Consider the following 22,878-nt stretch of genomic DNA (forward strand, 5'->3'; position numbering starts at 1 on the left):
GTCTCATTCTTTTTTGAATTTTATTCAGCATGGGAAATGGTGCAACTTATCAAATAAAGTGACTTAAATAAAAAGTTAAAAACCATCAGGCAAATGGCAGGTTTGGAAATAGTAGAGGCACGAGTCAGAACTCTTTGATGCCAATAATGGACAGGGTCACAGGAGAACAAACTAAACTATCCTATGAAAATTAGGATTTGTCAATTATGAATGTCAAAAACATATTTTTGAAGATGTAACAGGTTCTCTAAGTGGGGAGCCATTTCTTTTTGGTGAAGCGAGCAGGTATTTCTGGCATGTTTGGGGGGGGGGGTGGCTAACTGGCTATTGTACCCAGTTACACTGTTGGATAAATGGAATACCTCATTGTTGGTCTGCATGTCGGATTTCATGCCTACCACAATTGTATTGCCACCATCAAATGGATTTTGTCTTCTAATTTTAGTCATAACAATAGGATGGTTGATGGAGAGGAAAGCTAGTCAATTGTGGAGCTATCTACCATGTCTGGATGGAGAGGACTATGAGAAGATGGACATAGCTCAACAAATTTTGGATTACCTCTCGTTGAAATTCAGGACAAGCTTGTCTTCATGCTTTGATTCCCTAAAACCTTTATTTAATATTCCCAATTAGAAAAACTTGCTGGAAACATAGGAATTACCTTACAGCCATTAAATTATTTTCAAGCCCCAAGTAGTGAGTTCACTAGTTTCCCATTTCCTTTTCTTGGTCTCTCTCCGGTATGATCTAGACTGTGACTTTTCAAAGCTTGAAGTCTCTCCCTCTCAATGAAAGTGGCAATCTGCTGCCACACGTGAGTAGCTAGACTAGAACACCTGACTAATAGACAGGCCATTATCATATTTGGCCTGTTAACATAGTTGTTAAGTGGGTTGGGCTTGGTTATGGCTTCTAAGTCAGCAGTACCGACCCTACAAACCCACCTAATCCATCTGATTGCCCTTGCACATTCTATAAACTAAGCTCCTTTTACCTTGTTTTGATGGCAATCTTTCTCTAATATTGTTAGTAGAGTGCAGAAAAGGCTATCTAACTTGAAGATTAATCTTGGAAGCTAGGCTGGTAGAACAATTCTTAGAAAGTCTATTGTATGTTCTATTCCTATTTATCTGATGTCTTGTTTTTCATTCTCATCTAAGACTTGTAAACAATTGGATGCTATTTGCTCTCATTTCTGGCATGGTCATTTTGGTACTAAGAAGAAACCTTCATTATCTCTTGGTCTACTACTGTATGTCAACCTAAGAGTACCGGGGGGGGGGGGGGGTGGTGTTTGGGGATTAGACCTAGTCATGTCCACAATAAAGTTCTTCTAATCAAACTGGGGTGGAGATTGCTTGTAAATCCCAACCAAATATGAGCAAGAGTGTTCAAAGCAAAATATTTTAAGTCTGATAGTTTGCTCCATGCTACACATAGGGGAGGTTCTTGGATTTGGTATAGTTTGCGGACTATTCTTCCAGATCTAAGAAAAATGGTGTGCTGGCATATTGGGGATGGTTGTCAAGTTAATATATAACATGATCCTTGGATCACTAGCTTACATAATTACTGTACCCCATCTACCATTGTTCGCCATCCCCAGTTCAGTCATGTTGACTCCTTGATATTTAATTGGGATTGGGACCTTCTGTTCCTTTTATATATTTTTTCCTCAGCATATTGTTTCTCATATCATTAAAGTTCCCATTAGTAGGAGGCATTGTGTGGATCAATTTATTTTTGTTAAAAATAAAACAGGTTTGTTTTCTACTTAAACTGCAGCCTTTTTCCTTTTCCAACAAAGTTCAGATCTTCTGTCTTCTCCACAACACTGTAAACTTTGGAAGTCTTTATGGAAGTTAAAAATCTATCCAATATTTAAGATGTTTCTTTGGAAGATTTTTCAGGATGGGCTTTAAACTAGAATGAAACTTAATTGAATTTTCCAGTTGGATTATACATGTGCTCTGTGTCAAGTTGAACCTGATTCTACTTGGCATATTCTATTTTCTTGTAGCTTTTCTAAAGGAATATGGGCTGCAGATCCTTTAGGGCTAAGAACTGAAACTATAGAAGCATCTGGTTTCCTTGAACTCTTTTCTGACTGGTTATCTAATCCCTCCATTGATAAATGTGTTTTTGAACGGATACTATCAATATTTGCTATTACAACTAACTTCTTATGGAAAGCTAGAAATGATTTTTTTTTTCTGATCCCTGAATCCAGATCCAAACAAAATCATGTACAATTTTTCCAGGTGAATTTTGGATCTTAACCTCATGTTCTCACCTCAACCTCAATGAGATAATGTGGTCTCCCCATCCCCCCCCCCCTCACTGTCCTATGCATTCGGTTGTAACTTGTAAGTACTAACGATCATCCACTTATAATTTATGATGGTAGTTTTAACCCTGATTTTGAGGAGGTAGGATGAACTTAAATAAATTATCTTAAAAATAAGGTTGTTTCTACAAATTTAGACTTCAGGTTCACAGGTTGTCCACAAGAAGCAGAGACAAGAGGAGTATTTCAAGGACTCAGGGGTGTAGTGTTGCTAGGAAACAACACCATAGAGGTCTGGACTGCTTCTAAAGAGTTGGACATGTGATTGGCAGTGGTCAGGAAGGATGTGATTACAAAAAGGGATGCATGGCCATGGGAATGCTTTCTAATTTTGCTGGAGATTACTAGTTGTAATAAACAGTTTAAGCTTGTGTATATTTTAAAACATGATCGGTTGGATGTTAGTATCGTGCATCCTTTGGCAAATTATGCCAGAGTTTACAAGTTTAGTGGTGCTATATCAGGTTGTATGCTTGACTCTGCTTAATTAATTTTCTCCTTTTCATCAAACAAATTTTTTTGATGAAAATAACAGATGTAGAGTCCAGCATACTGTCTGTTACAGACCGATGAAATTGTTCGTTTTGGCATAGTTGGCTAGATAACGAGCTCTACTAATAAAAGGCCTATCCTGTTTCATAATTACAACATGCTTAAATTGTTTCGAGGATGAAAATACATTGAACAGGAAAGAAAAGAGTTCCCAAGGTCATGTATTATGCATGTCCCTCGATGGTCATTTCACAAACTCCATAGAATCTATCCATGTTTCTACGGATTCACTTCCCATCAACATTGCTCTTATGATTCTTGAAGTCCCCTTGCCTCGGCTTCTTGTAGACTTCCTGTATTCCCATAGTCTACATAAACAGCAATAATCTTGTTTTTATAGAAAAAGATGTAAGCCTATCCTTCCTCTTTAGAAGTAGAGTTAAAACTACCATCAGATATGATGAGTGGATGATCCATGGTATATAATGTAGGATGCAATGGGTACTGAATTGCTGTGGGTTCTTCGTGAATATACATTGTGTGATGGTGATAGAATATTATGATTAGAAACCATGTGGAAATATTAGTCATTGTAGTATTGGCGTTTGGTTTTTGGGACTTAAAAATAACTTAATTTGTACCTGTCTTGCCATATATAATAAGCAGTGATAAAAAAAAAAAGGCGTAAACATACTTAATTCAACTTTTCTGAGTAATGATGTATGAGGTCAATAAAAAAATTAGGGTAAATTATACGTCATCCCTTGGTTTTTTAAAATATTCATCCGTCCCCCTCTACAGTAACGGTGTTAGTCTGTTGTTGTTGTTAGTTATTGGTGTGAAAGGATTATTTTACCCTTGTACTAAAACATTAGAATTAAATTTATAATACTACATTTCCTTCATCTTCAAGGGTAGTTTAAGGATTTAAATTTATTTAACTGGCTGACATCATCACTTAACAGCATAAAATTAACGATAGGGACTAATTTGTTATATTGGGGTCTTATATAGGGGGTGATTTGAATTTTGTTTGAAAATCAAGGGGTGACGTGTAAGTTACCCAAAAAAATAAAGAAAGCTAAGATGCTTGGATTTTCTCAGTTTTTAAGCCCATTGACTCTGCTGTCCATATCCTTTTGAAGAAAGAACAAGAGAATAAGATGTGCCGTATAGTCTCATGTTATTGTTTACAAAAAACACATGTGGTGTTTTGGGTAAGAATGTGGCTAAGTTTCATCCTAGTGGAGAGACCATCATGTAGAGCTTTTGCTTCATTGTAATTTAAAGTTTCTTTTCATCTGTATTTTTTTACCTTATAGTAAACTTTGGCTTATATATATCAGTTGTCTTTGCATGTAAATGTCTTTTGAACACATGGGTGTTTTATTTATTGACATGATGTATATATTTCTAGTTTTAAAGTCTTAAAGAATGTGTTAACCTTAAGCAAAGGCCGGGGTAGGGCATTAAGTTATTAGCCTAAAGATATGTCTTGTAACAAATAAAGTATAACTCGAGTTATTCAAGATGAGACATACAGATTCGTTGGAATCAAAGATTATTTCTCTAGTGAGCCCATGCCACTTAAAGAAGAGAAATTTTAGACTGACAAATAAATAGTACATAAAACATCACTATGTGAATATTATCTTGTTGCCACATTATCACATTACATCCATGTTAGTAGAGTTGAAGGCTCTCGTGATCATGGAAGGTTCTATGTCGCTTGATCATAGATGCAGTTACCGCCATGATTTGGTGTCTAAAACTTTATGGGACAGGATTGATTTTCTAATACGACCTCTAGACCAATTTGTTTTTTAATAATTATTACCGCAAATTGCTAAATGAATCAGATAATAATCGATCGGATAGGGGGATTATCATATTCGTATTCAATTAGTTTTCGAACGGATTCGAACACGGATCGAGTACAAATTTTCGAATATCCATTGACATCCTTAGTAGAAGGGAACTTACAGAGGATAAAAATCTAGATCACCTACTTGTATGTGAAGAGTAACGATTCTTTGCATAAATTGACCAGCAAGGAATCAGAATCAGACGAGATAATGGAATTTTCACATAAATTAACTGAAAAAACACTTCACCTTGCATGACAAGTGTAAGTGAAAAAGATCCTGTGCATCCAAGCAGCCGGATTGCATGTGTAGTGCAAAACTCAAGGCGTTGCGCTTTGACTGCCTTGGATTCACATCCTCTACTTCCAGTAATTGTACTTCTATCTTACTTCTAAGCCCTATGAGAGTGCCACCTGTCTTTATGAGCATCCAATGGCTGACAGTAGCCAAATTCAAAATTTTTTGAATTTCACCATGTCATGATTGAACCACCTTAAATCCCCATTCAAACCGGTTTATCCTCATTCAAACCAAACCCCAAATAGATTTGCCTATTCTTGTCTTCTTCCCAAAAAACGCAGATTAGGTCAAGCTTCTCCATCGTCTTCGTCCCAAAAAAAGGGGGAGCAGAGCAGAAGAAGGATTTCATTGAGGTGTTCTTCATTCGTCTTCTTCCCAAAAAAGCAGAGCAAAAGAAGGATTTCACTGAGGTGCTCTCAGACCTCTCAGACCTTTCTTCTCCCATGAACATCAAACCGCCGTTGCCTTTCGGACTATTCTTCTTCTTACCCATAAGAACACTAATCACTGGGAAAGCTAAAAAATTCCCAAAAAAGGAAAGATTGTAAATGAAAGAGAAAATTTTGTTAACGGAAAGGGAGTATAAAGAGAAAACCCAATTCAATTTTTTTCATTCTGTCCTCTGCATCGTCTCTTAGTTTTTGTTTTTTTTTTTTTTCATTTCTTTTGTTGAACAAACACTGTACATCCAACACAGATATAATACAATTCAGTTATTCTCGGCCTCTCTTTCATCGTAAATCTCAGATATTTCTTTCAAGGGTTTAACGCTTACAAGTTCAGATTCGTAAATTATGTCCTTCAGTTTATAAAAATTGAGAAGAGGGTTGTTCAGAATCAGCTCTGAATGTGTCAAATTGAGAGCTACTCCGTTCCTCTCTGTCAATGGAGAGGTCTTCACTGGGTTTTCTCTAATGGGTCTCTTCTTCGATGCGAATCCTTTCTCATGGTCAACATACTCACAGACTCAGAGTCTACTGCTTTCTTCTCTTCTCTTCTCCAAAACACACTAAAGTCTCTCATGCAATGGCCAGCATTATCTTAGCCAAGATGTACGCTAACACTTCTCTCTTTCAGACCTTCTGCCTCTCCTCTCTCTTTCTCTGATTCCTTCATTCATGGCGTCTCTGCAGCTTTGCTCACTCTGCATTGGCCTCTGCTACTCCCTTTTCTCTACCGCTCTCTCGCTCTCTTTGCGTCCTCTTCGGACGTTCGCTTGTCTTGAGAAAGATCAAACCTTCACTACAGGGTAATATGGAGAATATAATGCTCTCTTCTTGGAGCTACTCCGTTCCTCTCTGTAAATGGAGAGGTCTTCACTGGGTTTTCACTAATGAGTCACCTCATTTTGTAAACCTGTGGGTTTTTCACACAAATAAGGGGAACGGAAGAACACAAAGCTGAACCTCTGCCTTTATGGGAAGAAGAAGAGAAGGAGGCAAATCTATTTGGGGATTTTGGGTTTGAATTGTTTAAACCCTAGATTGGTTTAAGGGTAAGTTGGGTTTGGTTTGGTTTGAGTGAGGATGAATCGGTTTGAATGGAGGTTTAAGGTGGTTCAATCATGCCATAGGTGATATTCAAAAATTTTTGAAATTGTCTGATGTCAGCCGTTGGGTGCTCGTAAAGACATGTGACGTTCTTATAGGGCTTGGAAGTAGGATGGAAGTACAAGCAATGGAAGTAGAGGATGTGAATCCGACCGCTTTACCCCTGCTCGGGCAAGGCACTTGGGCAGGGGTAAGGCGGTCAAAGCGCATTGCCTTGAGTCTGGCACTGCACATACAGCCCGGATGCACAGGAGCCAGGTCCCATGTGTAAGGGGATGAATAAAAGATTAACAAATTAATAATTAATCCCACATCCTTTTGACACATGTTGTGTAAACAAGAGAGATTCCCTGTACTCGAATCTGACTTTTTTTTTTTAATATATATAATAATACAGGTCCCGGCACATATGACTAGAGCGTTCGACTGGTATTTCTAGGGTTTAAGTTGATTTTGGATGGATAAGAAATTAAGAATTAGCATCGGTGGAGGCCGATTCTGCTTCCCAGAACCTCATTGCCACCAAACAGCTTGGGCTGCTTCATCTCTCTATAATATACGTATGACATACAACAAATATAGAATTTGAGATTAAAAGACTACACGAGCTGAAGAAAAGATAATTGGTGCCATGAGATGAATTTCTTCATTGGAAGTATTAGCACAAAAAATTACATTAATAGATCAATAACATTGAAAGAAGTGGTAGAAGGGACCCCAAAGAATAAAGTTACACATATTGAAACTAGCTAATTGTGGTTAAAACCAACAGTAATTTGAGCTGAAACTGCATCTTTTCCATCTCCCACAATAATCGTATGTTGTCCAGACGGCAATAACTCATAAGCATCATCGGTGACAATACTGAAATCACGACAAGCATTCAACTTGAACGACACTACCTGTGACTTTCCTGCTACTACAAACACTCTCTTGAATGCAACAAGTCTCTTGATGGGTGCTCTGACGATGCCTGAGGGTGGGACGGAGTATATGAACACAACGTGTGCTCCATTTCTTTTTCCGGTGTTGGTCACCACTGCTTTTACGGTCACCACTCGAGTGCAACGTGTCTCATCCACTAGGACGGCTGGGCAATCTGTCTTCCTACCATCCAAGAATTGGAGTTGCTTGCATTGTTGGAACTGTGCCAGATTCAACGTGACCGGATTTGTTGCAGACTTAATGGCATACCTAAAGGTGGTGTAGCTCAATCCGTAACCGAAGGGATAAATGGTTGATCCATTATAGAACTTGTATGTCCTTCCTGGGTAATTAGACTCAGGGACTGGTCGCAGTGGCATTGATGTCATCGGTAATTGATCTACATAGTTTGCCGGGTACCATGTAATCGGAAGACGACCAGCTGTAGAGCAACATCCAGGTCATTCTTAAATTCTAATCCAGAATGTAATAAGAAAATCAACTAATCCACAATTCCACAACATTTATAAAGTTATAGTTGTTTTGATTCTATAAATAGTGTTGGATTCAATTATCTCACATTGGATGTGACTAGCTTCTCCTTAATGGCTAACTTTTAAGGATAAGTTCTAAGCCAAGTCTAACGGTATTTTCTTCATGAATTCTTCATAATTTAACTAGATTCTCACCTGGATTGTACTTGCCAAAAATGACATCTGCGATGGCACGGCCACCCTCGGCACCGGGGTAACCTGCCCAAACTATGGCTTGAACCTTGGGGTCTTGCTGCAAGAAGGAGATATCGATGCCTCCTGCAGAGAAAATGACGACAATGACTGGCTTGGTGGCAGCTTCACTGATTTGGGTGATGAGTTCCTTCTGAGAGCCAGGGAAGTTGAGATCATTTCGATCCAAGCTCTCCGCCTCAATTGAGAGGTCCAGTCCAACAAAGATGAAGGTTGCATCGGCTTGCTTTGAGACCTGGACTGCTTCACCGATCCCATCACCATTTGGGCATTTCACGCCTTGGCATCCAGCTGCATAGACCACATCTCCATACTCGGCTATCGCGTCCATTGGTGTTGAATAATGGCATGTTACACCATTCTTTACTGTGGTGGTGGTGGAGGATAATTAGGAATTATCCATCAGCAAGAAGATTCATTCAGAAATTATATATAGATTTGTAATTATAGAAATTGGAAAAACTTACTTGCATAGTTACCGATCATTGCTTTAGTGGCATTTGCATGGGGTCCAATAACCGCAAACTTGGGCTTTCCCGTTCCAATGGTCAATGGCAAAGTGTTGTTATCATTCTTGAGCAAGACAATGCCCTGCCTTGCCGCCTCGGCCGAGAGCTCAAGATGTGCTGGAGAACATATGTCGTTCTTCCCAAGTCCTGAGTACCCACCAGGGTTACCATCGAACCATCCAAGCCTCATTAGAACAATGAAAAGGTTCTTCAGAGACGCATCGATTTCAGACTCCATCACCTTCCCTTGCCTCACTGCTGCTGTCGCATAATTTGGATAGTATTTCCCGCAATCCAGATCCATTCCTGGTAATAATAATAATAATAATAATAATAATTAAAATTAAGCATTGTCAACTTAATTATGTGAGAGAAAAAGATAGGGTGGAGTGGTTTATGTATCGAAGAACTTACCAGCTTTGAGTGCTTGCCCAACAGCCTCAACTGGTGTATCGCCGAGGAATTTATGGCCATTAACCATAACATCAATGGAATCGCAATCAGCGACAATGTAACTATTTATGTATATATTTAAGAGTCAAGTTAGTCGTAGTAGTAGTAGTAGTAGTAGTTGAGAATAATGTGATGGAAGTTGGGAGAGAATGAGGAGATCCGAACTCACCCATTGAGATTCCAGTGCTGCCTGATTGTCCCATTCAAGAGCTTAGGATCAGCACAGACTGGTATGCCATTGACTCGATTATATGAACACATTACACTGGCTACGTCTCCGTCCTTTACGCACATCCTAAATGGTTCAAGAAATGTCTCCACCATATCCCTCTCCGTCACCTAATAATTAATTCACAAGATCATCATTAATTAATTACTATTTGTGTTTATTGCTACTGTAATAACTTGTTGGGGTTTTATGGCGTGGAAATAATAATCTCATATCAGATGTGAGTAGCCCGATGTGAAAACTTATAGGTACTTGCAGTGACATCTTGTAATTTCTTCTAAGTATATATAATTAATTAATTACCTTGGCATCGAAATGGTAGCGATCAACACCCTTCCAATTATCAACATCATAAGCTGCAAAATGTTTGCAACATGCAGCAACCTTGAGAGGCCTTGAGTTTGGATTCCTAGTTTTCTCATAGCCTTTCACATCTTGGAGACCTCTCACGTAATTGACGGCATAACGCCCAACCACAAAGGGATCTTCCCCAGGTGTTTCTGTAATTCTTCCCCACCTTGGATCTCTAACAACGTTAATGGTTGGGCTCCAAAACGTCAATCCAGCCAATCCTAGATTGTACATAGCTCTTGCTTCATCCGACACCACCTGATCGAAAGAGAAATTAAGAAAATTAAAACTAAGTAATTGAAAGAAAGAAAGAAAGAAAGATGAATTAATTATGACCAACCTCGCCTATGGTTTTCCACAAAGTCTCATTGAAAGAAGAGGTGGTGAGGATAACAGTAGGAAAGCTAGTAGCAGAAGGCACGGTTTGATCGAAACGAGTGCCCGGACCGACATCGGAGACACCATGGAGTGCCTCCGACCACCACTCGTATCCTGGTAGGTTTAGGCGCTGCACTCCCATGGCTTTGTCTCCAAGCTGTGCCACTTTCTCTTCCAGTGTCATTCGATCTATCAAGTCCTTGGCTCGCACCTCGTAAGCCAGGCTCTTGTCACAAAACCGTAAGCTGCCCATTTCAATTTTCATTTGCTCAAATGTAGTACTATCGCAGACAATGAATTCTGCTTTTACGCCAAAGTAATTATACGTTGACAGAAGCAAAAGTATCCCCAATCCGATTTGAACTGCCACCATGGTTGCCTTTATCTCTAGCTAGTTGAACTGCTTAATTTTCTTTTTCTGTTCTTTTTGCTAATAGAATGCAATGGAATGGAATGGGTAAGGAGTGGATAATTTATAGGTAAATGGGATGTTCTCTTATCTTACACGAGTAACAGAGACAGCAATTACCACTTATCTTAGCTCTATATTTGGTTATAGACAGTTCTTTTTTAACCAAAAATACTGAATTTTGATCTATTCCTACATCCTCTCCACTGAAATGTGAAAGTTGTTACTTTGCTTCCATCTGTTCTTACCTTTAGGGAAGACGCTGGCATGCATTATCTCTTTTTTTCCATCCCTCTTTCTTTTTTTTGTTAACGAAATTTAAGGAATGGGTATAAAAGGAGAGAGAGAGAGAGTTTAAAATTGTTCTCTTCCCAACAATGAAACTTATCCATTATCTATTTTTTAATTCAATGTAGGGATCACTAGGTAAGAAGTTTGGAGCGACTACTATTTATAATCACCCTACATTTACTCAAAGTCCACTATCAATAACTTCTTTTCTTATTTCACATAAAAGCAAAGTCCCACCTCTCATTCTCTTCTGGTTTTTTAAAATTCCAATATTACACCTCTATTCAGATAAATTGTTGTCTCTAATTGGCTGTCCTATCACACCTCCTTCCTTGGGATTATTATCTTCTCCAATTCCTTAAGTTTGACAGCACTAGGTAGAGATAAGGGTGTCAAAATCAAACCGAAATCGAATCGAACCATTTAAATTGAAACCGGCAGACCGTTTAGTTAAATGATCCGATTATGGTTTTAGAAATGACACCATTTATTTAATCGATTTTGTTTGGTTTAGATCGATTAATTCAACGGTTTCAAACCGTATAATCCAATTAAAATCGATTATTACCAAACCATCTAATTGTTTAAAAACCTAACAAAATTTTTTTTTTTCATAAACAAAAAATCAAAACCTAACAAGTAGCAACTATTAAGTAATCATATTTCTTCATTAATGATTTCATTCCTCAAAAAAAAAAAAAAAACTAATAACTTAGTATGTAATAAGTAATAACTAGTATTAATAAATAGAGTAGTAAATGTGTATAGAACTGTCTAACTGAAACCATATAAAATCGTATAAAATCATTTAACTGAAACCATTTAAAAATCGTTTAATCGAAACCGTTTACTAAACGATTTAGGTTTTGATTATGAGATTGTTTAGTTAAATGGTCTGATTATAATTTCTATCCTCAAACAAATCAAAATCAAATTGAACCAAACCGTTTAACACCCTTAGAGATGCCGACATGACAACAGGCTGATGATTTTTTTTATTCAACAACTACGATTAAAAAGTGAAAAAATAAACGACTCCCATTAAGCTGTTGCGTTTAACAAAAATACCAGTGACTCTAATTTCTTAACTTTCAACTGTTTCAATTCAGACCAATGATCGGGATTCGGGAGAGGGCAAATCTAATAAGCGGGACCCACTTCCTGGGGCCGGCATTTCATCGAGAATAGCGATTACTCCTTCGCTCGCCTCCTCCGATGCAAGTTCCAACTTCCAACTACTCAAATCATAATAAGATCGATGTAACAAAGCAAGTTCACCAACCCACCCCTCTCTACCTTTCTATCTCTTCCTCCACCCCCTCGTTCAGCGCCGGAGTTTGGTGAGCCTAATCGTCTCTCAATTGCCACTTCCCAAATCAGCAAATCAGCCTTCTTTTTTAATTCTCCCCAGACCTCCTTACCTCCGCCTTCTCACTTCCTATATTCAGATTCCGTGAGAGAATCAGAATTCGGATTGAAATTGAGGGGAATTGAGGGGAATTGAGTGTCAGTCATGGCGAGGAAGAAGATTAGAGAGTACGATTCGAAGAGGATTCTCAAGGAGCACTTGAAGAAACTTGCTGGGATCCAGCTCGAGATCTGTTCTGCTCAGGTAATGCTTCTTTTAATCCCCTCGACGGCTCGAGCTTTGAGTTTCATACTTGCTGGACTTGCTTTTCCCATTTTCGGTCAGAAATGGCCGTGTAGTAGTAGTAGTTTCCAGTAACGGGAAGATCGGTGTTTTCTTAAATTTTCGTTTTATCTAAATTTTGAATCTGCTTTATGTCTCGGGCTTAATTTATCCATTGACCTGTTCTGTCGTCTTTGCTTTCGAATGATTAATTTTGTGAAGAGAACGAGAATTCGTACTTCTTCGCCGAGAATCGTGTCCCGATGGAACGCTTACGAATTTATGCTTCTCAAGCCACTGTGTTTTCTTCTAGTTATTACTGTCTTCTTTATTGTTTCTCCAGTGCAAATGTCTTCCTCTAGGTGTTCTGATTGTAAAAGAGAAGGAAGCCTCCCTTGATTACAGCTGTTACTCAATTTTATTCTGTAGAGACTTTATTGATCTGAAGAATTTTCACCTATTGTCTTTCTGTGAAAGATTTGTTAAAAATTGTGTGTTTTTTATTTTAGGTGACGGAATCCACAGACTTCGCTGAGCTAACGAACAAAGAGCCATGGCTTTCGTCCACAAGATTAGTTGTGAAGCCTGACATGTTGTTCGGGAAGCGTGGAAAGAGTGGTCTGGTAGCTCTGAATTTAGATATGGCCCAAGTTGCATGTTTCGTGAAAGAACGCCTTGGCGTGGAGGTGATTCCTGAATTAACATTACCTGCACTTGCTCATTTCTGTTTCTGTAATTGCACTCGCTTTACATCTAAATTGGTTACTTCTTTAGGTTGAGATGGGCGGATGCAAGGCTCCAATAACCACATTCATTGTTGAACCATTTGTTCCCCATGAGCAAGAATATTACCTCTCTATTGTATCTGAGAGGCTTGGCTGCACCATTAGCTTCTCAGAGTGTGGTGGTATTGAAATTGAGGAAAACTGGGACAAGGTAAGTTGGTCATCAAAAGGATATTTGAAGTTGGGATTTTCCCTATTTTTCATTCATTTGTTGCTCCAGTTATGTGATCCCATGTTGACTTTTGTTTCCATGTTGGACTGTATAGGTTAAGACAATATTCCTCCCCTCTGAGAAGCCTATGACATCTGAGGCATGTGCTCCACTAATAGCCACACTTCCCTTGGAGGTATATTTTATTTCTCTCATGGCCTATTGCATTGTTCATATTGTTCGTGTTATGGTATCTAGATTGTATCATGCATTATACATTTGCTCAAATATTTGACAATCCAAACTGCTGTGAAAGTTGATAATTAAATTGGATCAGATAGGGAGGTTTAATTGGGTAACATGGGAATTGCTTCTGTTTATCTCCCGTGTAATTCCCATGGGTAGTAGGAAACATCCATCTAAAACTGTGGTGTTGAGTTCAAATGAAACATAAAAACAAAAATTTTATTGTCATCGCAAGAATCCAATCTGACTACTCGTGTTAAGCATTCTCATTATTTATTTTTAAGCTACCCTGAACTGATAGGAGTTTTTACTCCCACAATCTAAGCATAATGTAATATGAATTTAGAGTTTATTTATGTATTCTTATTATAAGCATGACTTTGTGTCTTATTCTACATGGGATGGGTGTGGGTGTGGGCATGTGTGTAGGAGTAAGATCCATCTGAATATTAAATCTTTGATTTGGGAGATTCGGCTAATATGGATTGAACTGGATTTATACACACAGCAATCTTTTTTCATATAATTTTCAATTAAGAAAGCAAATAAATAATTTGGATGCACTCATGATTCATATCTGAAATTGTGAACATGTAGCAATAAAAATATGCAATTATGAACTAGCAAGATAGCAATAAGAACTCTTAACGATACTATTTAAGCCGAATGAGCATGGATTTTCATAATTCAAATCCACAGTTTATGTTGACTGCATGTGCATATAATAGTTATATACTCCATCCAGAAGAAAGTAAAATTCAAACTGGTATGGATTTGGAAGACCATACTCATGCATCTGGAAACTTGTTTTAATGGTTCATTACCTCTGAAAATTTTTCTTATGTTTAATATTTTAACCACCCATGTAGATCAGCGAGCAGATATTTGAGGCACCAAAAAGGAAGATAAGTGAAAAAAGGCTTTAAGGAAAAATTCAATTGTTTTAACAGGTCAAAATCTTTTATTTTGACTTCTAGCCTTCCTCCCATCCTGCTATCCAAGAGTTTCCCATTGTTATTAGGTGTCCAGATACTGTACAAAATGGATGCCAACAAAAACAATTTTTAACAGAACAATAGAACCGTCGCTTTATTATTGTTAACTCATGCTTTTTCTTTTTATCACACATATGGCTAGGTTAATGCTATTTGATTGCATCATCGTGTTGTTTACCTGACATAGGTGCGAGGGAAAATTGGAGACTTTATAAAGGGTGTATTTGCTGTCTTTCAAGGTAAGCTTAACTTTGCGATGAATAACTTAGTTTAGGATATTTTCTTGTGCATTTTGCATTTCAAAACAGATAATTGACATTTCATATCTTTTTTGAAAGGGAGGTTTTACTCTTGATCTTTCTTCTTTCATCTTTTTTACTTGAAATTATTACATTATAGTTCACATATTTTTCTGGGCCCTTGTGTTATTTTTACGGGAATTTCTTGCTGAGTTTCAATGTTGACATTGTCAGCTTCAATCTTACTGATTATTCTCTGCACAGATCTGGACTTCTCTTTCCTAGAGATGAATCCCTTCACATTGGTGAATGGGGAGCCATACCCATTGGATATGAGAGGAGAATTGGATGATACTGCTGCCTTTAAGAACTTTAAAAAGTATGCATATATTACTTTTTTAAGATTTACTAGATACAGATTGTATTGTACAATTTTTTTTTTGGAGGGGGGGGGGATTAATAGAGTGTATTGTACATTCATAATTAACAAACGTGTCTCTTTGCAGGTGGGGAAACATAGAGTTCCCATTGCCTTTTGGTAGAGTTCTGAGCCCTACAGAAAGCTTTATTCATTCATTGGATGAAAAGGTAGCCATGTTCACATGCTAACTCATATTTTGAATATTTGCTAAAATTTTATCTTACTAGGTGCTCTTGATGCTATTACTTACATCCTTAACTATCACCAATGAAATATTAAGGGAGAAGGCTTGGATAGAAAACATTGTGGCAAGCCCTCCCCCAGATCCACATGGAAACAGCCTACAAAAGAGGGAGGATTAAGTCTTTTTTTTTTTTTTTGGTAATAGAGGTTAATTCTCAGGCATCAACGCAAAATGAACATGGTCTTTCTGCCATATCTCCGGAGACAGTTCTTTCATTATTTTCAACATGTCCAATTCGATTCCAAATGATTATTTGTTCGTGGGTGGGGTAATGAGTGGGCATGCTTGATCACTCATTTTTGATCTTGCTTATTTGAATGTCTTCTATATCCTAATGTTGGAAGACTCATTAACAGAGTCATGTTGACATGGAGATGAAGAAATTCCTTAATTTGGAAGATAGGAAGGCTTGATTATATTGTAATATCTTAGCTACTGCTAGGGATGTAAGGGGGTTGGATATGGAGTGAATATACCTATATCCATACTCAGCCCGAATATTTAACCACATATCTGTTATTCAGCTAAGTATCTGATGGATGTGAAACCACTTGATCTATATTGGTCTTGTTGAGTATCCAAATGCAGATCTGGTTAACAGTTATCTGATTAAACTGACTGGACTCAACTAAGTGTTATCCCAGTTAGATGAAGCCAGCTACATGAACTCATGGTTCACCTTTCAGCGTTATTCAGCGTCATATTTCTTGTCAATCCTAAGTCATGCATGTCTTTTCTCACCACTTCTCCCAGATTCATTAGTCATGCATGTCTTTTCTTACCACTTCGCTCAGATTCATTTTAGGTTTTTCGTTCACTTCTTGTTCTTTTATCTCTGCTAAACTGCCCAGAGATTTTATCAGCAAATATTATGCGCAAAATATTATATTCCTGCATAAATAACTCTTATCCGCATGCGGAATTTGACAGCAGAACAAAACCAAGAAAATAACAATTACTTCTTATGTGCACATTAATGCGAAAATCTTAGATCCAACAGTGCTTCTTCTTCCACTGAATCCTCCAGATCCACTATGATCCTTGACCAACAAAGCCAGTCCGGTAATGCACATCCAAACCCACTGTGGGTTTGCAGCACAAAACCCCTATGAGGGAAAAGGAAGAAAAGAATATTGCCTTTAGTTCCAAGTGAAATAAATATTTCTAACTGGAAACAAGGTAGAAAGTATAGAGGGAACAAGGGCTTTAATAAACAACAGCAGATCAGAGAAAAAGGAGCAAATGAATGATGAATCTAATGAGGAGCAGTGATGCAGGGCATCCTATTGGCCCACAATGCCCAGCCCAACTGAGAATTAATGTGTGCAGGCCTAAGCCTGGCCAGCAATAGTAGGCCTAGCCGATGGCTAGTCCTCCTGGGGCTAGGACTAGATCAGACCACTCTTAATCCACCTTTCTTAGCCTTCCTTATTCCCGTCTTTTGAGTTTTCCTAAAGTGGCCTTATTATATTGTGGCTAAGTCCTATGACTTCCCCCTCCCTAGATTGTATTTAAGACCATGTAAGGCTGATCTATAAAGCCACAACAGAATTTAGGCATTTATGGTTGTAACCTAAAGTCAATTATGGTTATAACCTAAAGTCATTTGTGGCATTTATGGTTGTAACCTAAAATCATTTGTGACATTTATGGTTGTAACCACCTAAAGTCAATTGTGGTTATAACCATAAATGCCTAAATACTGATGTGGTTTTATAGATCAGCCTTACATGGTATTAAATGCAATTTAGGGAGGTGGGAAGTCATAGGACTTAGCCACAATATAATAAAGCCACTTTAGGGGAAACTCAATAGACAGGAATAAAGAAGGCTAGGGAAGGTGGATTAAGAGTGGTCTGATCTAGTCCTAGCCCTTGGAGGGCTAGCCGATGGCTAGGCCTGCTGTTGCTGACCAGGCTTAGACCTGCGCACATAAGTTCTCAATTGGGCTGGGCTTTGTGGGCCTATAGGTGCCCTGCATCAAGCAGCACAACTAACACAAGAGTAACCGGAAGCACCTGACTGGGAAGAGGACATCCATGAATTGCAGCCAGCCCTCCTGTTCCATACCTACCATTGGACCATGCCGGCACTGGTGATCCTTTTAATGGATGGAATCAGAGTTGTTTGAGCAGCGGGCTTCCATGGAGCAATCTCTACTGTTCCATGCCATCCCTTTCTGCTCAGTTCTAGTGAGGAACTGTAGCACTCAGAGATAAGAAGAGGGTTTCACATGTTGCGCCGGCTGCTGTGGTTGAGTTTCAGCGAAAGCCCTCCTCTCCTAAGCTTCTCCTTTTTAGTCAACTTAGGGTTTTGCAATAGCCAAGAGAGAAAAGGGAATCTCTATGTATTTGATTTGTTCTAATTACTTGATTCCCCAATTACCATTAATAAACTACTAAAATTATACTATGGTAAATGAGTAAAAATTGGGGCAGTAGAAGAAATCTACATATGATTTATTGCTACACATTTGTTAATATATAAGAAAATAATTGAGTTGGATGTTAGCTGGATCAGCGATGGGTGTATTGGATATTTGACTGATTAATGAGGACATCTTTAATAATCGACCTGGATTTTAAGCAGATTGGATATTAATGTATCCAAATCCAAGTTAATCAGAAGGAATATGAATTCAGACCTGGATAAGCTTCAGCTCATTGAGAGCCCAAGCTACCACAAGCCTGTATTTTGCGATATAAGAACTGTAATAGTTATTAAGAAACTTGACGCATGAAGCATGCCATTTCAAGTTAAGATTGGATGTTAAGACATAAAAGTTCTTTATCAGCTACCATCCTTTCCCCTCCTACCTCAGGCACCACAAGCTATCAGGAATTAGTAAGTTAAGATTTGAATCATAAACGTGCCCATTTTCAAGACACTCTCAGGTCTGCCTTAATGATGATGAATATATTTTCTTATGTTAACCATTTTCTTACAAACACATCATTCTGGTATTGTCAATCTAATCTAGGTTCAATTTTAGAAGCTGGAGCCTGCCTCCACTACTGCAGGAGCAAATTGCTTATTAATAAATCTGTGTTATATTCCAGACAAGTGCATCCTTGAAGTTCACTGTTTTGAACCCTAAGGGGCGTATTTGGACTATGGTAGCCGGTGGTGGAGCAAGTGTTATTTATGCTGACACTGTAAGTATAACTGCTTCTAAAAATTTGCTGTGCTTCTTTCTACGAGTATGCTTGCTTACTGTAACCGTGTTCTAAGCTTGTAACCGTGTTCTAAGCTTCAGTGCAATGTATTGGCGTTCTGATTTTTTTATCTTGCTCATAGTGCTTGGAGATCAAATCTCTTGTTGCTAAACCTCAAATTTTTGGGGTTTTTTTTTTAATTTTTTATGTTTATTAGGTTGGAGACTTGGGTTATGCATCAGAGCTTGGCAACTATGCAGAGTATAGTGGAGCTCCAAATGAGGAGGAGGTATTACAGTATGCCAGAGTTGTTATCGATGTAAGAACTTGTCAATTTTGGCTTACTAGAAACTTTGTAGCTTCTTTCTTGAATGACTTGTCAATAATTACTCTTTGAATTTACTGTAGAACCAAGTTGTTATTTTATGATGTTGCAGTGTGCGACTGCAGACCCTGATGGTCGTAAGAGAGCCCTTCTTATCGGAGGTGGCATAGCTAACTTCACTGATGTGGCTGCTACTTTCAATGGTATCATTCGGGCCCTTCGGGAGAAGGTGGAGTAGAATGATTTTTTCCAACTGCAGATTTGATGATAACCATTTCTTTTATCCATATTGAAGCGTGTGTTCCTCTGATTTAGGAATCCAAGCTGAAAGCAGCAAGAATGCACATCTATGTTCGAAGAGGAGGTCCAAACTATGAGACTGGTTTAGTGAAAATGCGAGCCCTGGGTGAGGAACTCGGGGTTCCCCTTGAGGTATGGTGTTTTAGTCTGTTTTTGGGTATGTAACCACTTTAAGTCAGATGCATTCATTGAAGTTGGACTGTAATTGGGTGAGAGTTCTAAAATTTATGAACAGACACTATGTTGGTGCTGCTAAGCCTAAAGCTAAAAATGAAAAACTCCTAAGTTGCTTCTTTTCCTCAAAATTTGGAAGTACAAAGCCCTGCTCATGTTTCACTTCCCTTCCTCTCCCCACTGCCATGGAGCTGAACAAAAGAAGGGAACGAGAGACAGAAATCTTGCTTGTGGGAATAAAAAGCTGGTTTTTTCATACTAATGCCTGAAGTTTTACCTCCAGTTTGTCTTATTCGTTTTCTAATAATAAGGATTTCAATTTTCCTGACTATGGCTTGACTGTTTACTGATTCATTGTTGCAGGTTTATGGCCCGGAGGCCACAATGACTGGAATTTGCAAGCAAGCAATCAACTGCATCATGTCATAAATCTCATTCCCTGTTCAGTGACCTTTGAACAATGTTTGTCAACCAAGTAATCTCAAGGCTTGGTTTTAAAAGGGCAATCTGGATATAGTTGCTGCGGAATTAGCACTATATATTTCCGAGTTTTGACCATTTACTCCAAGGGGGTTTGTTTTTTTTGGCTTTTAAAGAGTTGATTTCTGTGCACTAGTGGCTATCATGATGTTTACCTCTTGAACTTAGCATATGCAATATGGTGACAGTAACTACAAAACCTTATGCTCTCCAACTTGGTCATGGTGACACCAAAAAACAAGTTAATAACATGGACTTCAGGTCCAGAATTTGTATAATTCGGGAATTAAATTGCTCTTATTGGTTTCTTGATATTTTTTGTGCCAAATGTAGTTTGACATGAATCTTTTGTTTGCACTAATGGTATTGAAAGGTAGAGTAATAGTGAGAAACTGAGAATATAATATAAGGGACGATGTTCTCTGTACTGCAGCGCAGCCTGTGCCCAGGCACATGGGGTGGGTGCAATGACCATCCTGCCCCCTGCACAGACTGCCCATGTGCCTGGGCACAGGCTGCGTTGTGGCACAGAGAACATTCTCCCATAATATAATAAGCCAAGATGATGGTCATACCAAAGGATGTCCATAGATAGGCTAATTAGTTGATGCAGACTTGCACGTTAGTAAAATGATGAAGCTGAGGCTACTGAAGTGTTAAAAGCATAGCCTTGGGGAAAATCACTGAAGGGGCGAGATCTATTGTCCTATCCCAAGTCATTACCATTTGCAAGTACTGCACAATGAACCTTAACGGTAGGGCTATCCATCAAACCTGCCCCTCTGTAGTTACATTTGGCCTTCAAGGTTTCCTCCTTCGTTGCTCTGTTTTCATGGTCCATGTTGGTTTATTATGGGAACTGGCAATTTGGTTGACCTCATTAGTGTTTGGGAAGCTACAATCAAAGATTAAGACACTGGTGCTCTTACTATGAACTATGGAGTGTAAGGATGTCAAACGGTCGGTTTGGTCCGGTTTCGATCAGTTTTTTCACATATCAGTTCAGTCTGGTTTTGGGCCCGATAAAGAATCCGATCTACAAAATCCAATCTGAAATCAAGAACTTCGGTACAGTTGATTTCAGGCTGTTGTCGGTTTCTTCTATCAATCCCTTATTGGTGTGATTTGTTTTATTGTGTTTTCGGTCTTTGCTGATTTTGGTCTATTGGTCTATCAGGTCGGTTTTGGTCTTTTAACAATTTCTAAAAATCAAAACTAAGATTGAACTAATAAGAAATTTGGTCAGTTGAGTCGGATCGGTCTTATTTCTGACCCCCTTAATTGGAGTTGAATGAATTTGGTTCATTCAAATGTGAAGGAAATTCATTGTAAAGACCTTTGTGGGGGGGGGGGGGGGGGGGCCTTCCACCTTTATTGATCTCTTTTTTGGCCACATGTTAGTCCCAACAACCAATTGCAAACATTTTATCTTTGTCATCATCCAACATCACATGAATCTTTCTAGGAGTCATGCTTCACTAGAATGTTTATACGGAACCAATTTGCTCTTCTTCTTTTTTCAAGTCCCTCAAGCTTCCAATGCATCAAAGGATTGGTAGGGTGGGCCTTGATTGGGGGCCATCAGTCATGGCATGCAAACATCTGCTTCAATGGCATAAAAGTAAATATAAATACAATTTCTCAGACCTAGACAGGACATCCAAATGAACCAGTTGACCCAAACACCTAGGAGACTTATATTGTCCCCACTCAACTCCATTTTTTTTTAGATGGAAACCAAAAAAAAAAATCAAAAGGAAAAATAATGTTACTTGGTCGTGTGGCTCGTGTGACACAGAAGTACATATGAAATTCTATGATATAACATCCACACTTTCATTGCGGAATCATACCAACATTCTTCTACATCCTAGCTTTGATACCAATGAAGTGTCACAGTCCACGGTAAGCCCCACATGCCATGATACTGTCCGTTTTGGTTAAGATTTGCCACACAACTTTAAAATGCGACGTATCATGTGAAGATTGGCTGCCACTTATATAGACATTTCCATGACTAAGGCACTACCGATGTGGGATTAAATTCCATGGCACAACAAAAGTATCGTGTGGCCCCATGGAAAGGCAAAAATCGCACCTAGGGCGATGCTTGCGTGCGCACTCCCATTGGCCAACACATGTGTGTTGGCTCTAGAGGCCCAGCCAGTGATCTCTTTCTCAAAATAAAAATAGAAAGGTGCATACGACATCCTATCATGTATAACAATACCTAAGTTCAAAGAGCGGGCTTTCATCACAGTCCTACATGCAACAAACATAACCAAATTATCTTTAACCTCCTATATGCAACAAACATAACCAAGTTATCTTTAACCTAAATATGGACATCCATAAGTTTAAACAAAAATGACACATCCAAAAGAAACTTAAATAACTCCATTAGCCACCCATTCTACAATCCCTGAGTCAGCCATCTAACCAAAACCTTATCTAATCCACACTTCTACTTGATGGAATCCTTGTCTCAGTGCTTGTTGTATCCTTTGCAAAGTGATTGTGACCTTTGGTACCGATAGGTTCCCTTAATTTCCACAATGTATCATAATAGAGTGAAATTTAAATTTATAAAGAACAATTGAAGCTCATCCAATTATAGATGTACTGGAGGGAAAAACAACATCACATATCCATATGGGCGTAACCTCTAAAGGCACAATCAAGTAACCTTTTAGAGACATGCTCCCCACACCCCATAATAAGGGCTAGAGTTGGCACTTAAACAGAGAAACAAGGGAAAGATGAAACCCACTGATTAACAGTGCTGATCACCACATAAGGAGAAATGGGGAGATTTTATGCACACAATTATTCTAAAATAATCATAAATAATAGAGCGTAATGATAATCACATACATTATATGAATT

At 38.5% G+C, this 22,878-nt stretch overlaps 2 protein-coding genes across 3 annotated transcripts; one reads left to right on the plus strand and one right to left on the minus strand.

The window, feature by feature from the left end:
• Positions 1-7,220: 7,220 nt before the first annotated feature.
• On the minus strand, positions 7,221-10,433 carry LOC122658908 (probable beta-D-xylosidase 2). The gene is made up of 7 exons (XM_043854060.1): positions 10,110-10,433; positions 9,722-10,027; positions 9,359-9,528; positions 9,151-9,251; positions 8,695-9,042; positions 8,171-8,593; positions 7,221-7,923 (listed from the first exon to the last, which is right to left on the minus strand). Exons 1-7 carry the CDS (start codon positions 10,410-10,412, stop codon positions 7,307-7,309), a joined length of 2,268 nt encoding a protein of 755 aa, XP_043709995.1. The 5' UTR covers positions 10,413-10,433; the 3' UTR covers positions 7,221-7,306.
• A 457-nt stretch (positions 10,434-10,890) lies between these two features.
• Positions 10,891-20,012, plus strand: LOC122658909 (ATP-citrate synthase alpha chain protein 2). Of its 2 annotated transcripts, XM_043854062.1 has the most exons (13): positions 10,891-10,910; positions 12,309-12,459; positions 12,987-13,163; positions 13,252-13,413; positions 13,529-13,609; positions 14,842-14,893; positions 15,158-15,272; positions 15,400-15,481; positions 18,618-18,713; positions 18,931-19,032; positions 19,151-19,267; positions 19,354-19,470; positions 19,876-20,012. In XM_043854062.1, the coding sequence occupies exons 2-13, from the start codon at positions 12,361-12,363 to the stop codon at positions 19,939-19,941; spliced, it is 1,266 nt and encodes a 421-aa protein (XP_043709997.1). In that variant the 5' UTR covers positions 10,891-10,910; positions 12,309-12,360; the 3' UTR covers positions 19,942-20,012. The 2 variants fall into 2 exon arrangements, with proteins under 2 accessions (XP_043709997.1, XP_043709996.1); XM_043854061.1 differs by lacking the exon at positions 10,891-10,910 and having other exon boundaries at positions 12,118-12,459.
• The last annotated feature ends 2,866 nt before the right edge of the window (positions 20,013-22,878 follow it).

This window comes from Telopea speciosissima, chromosome 4, assembly GCF_018873765.1.
Source record: "Telopea speciosissima isolate NSW1024214 ecotype Mountain lineage chromosome 4, Tspe_v1, whole genome shotgun sequence".
Classification (NCBI taxonomy): domain Eukaryota; kingdom Viridiplantae; phylum Streptophyta; class Magnoliopsida; order Proteales; family Proteaceae; genus Telopea; species Telopea speciosissima.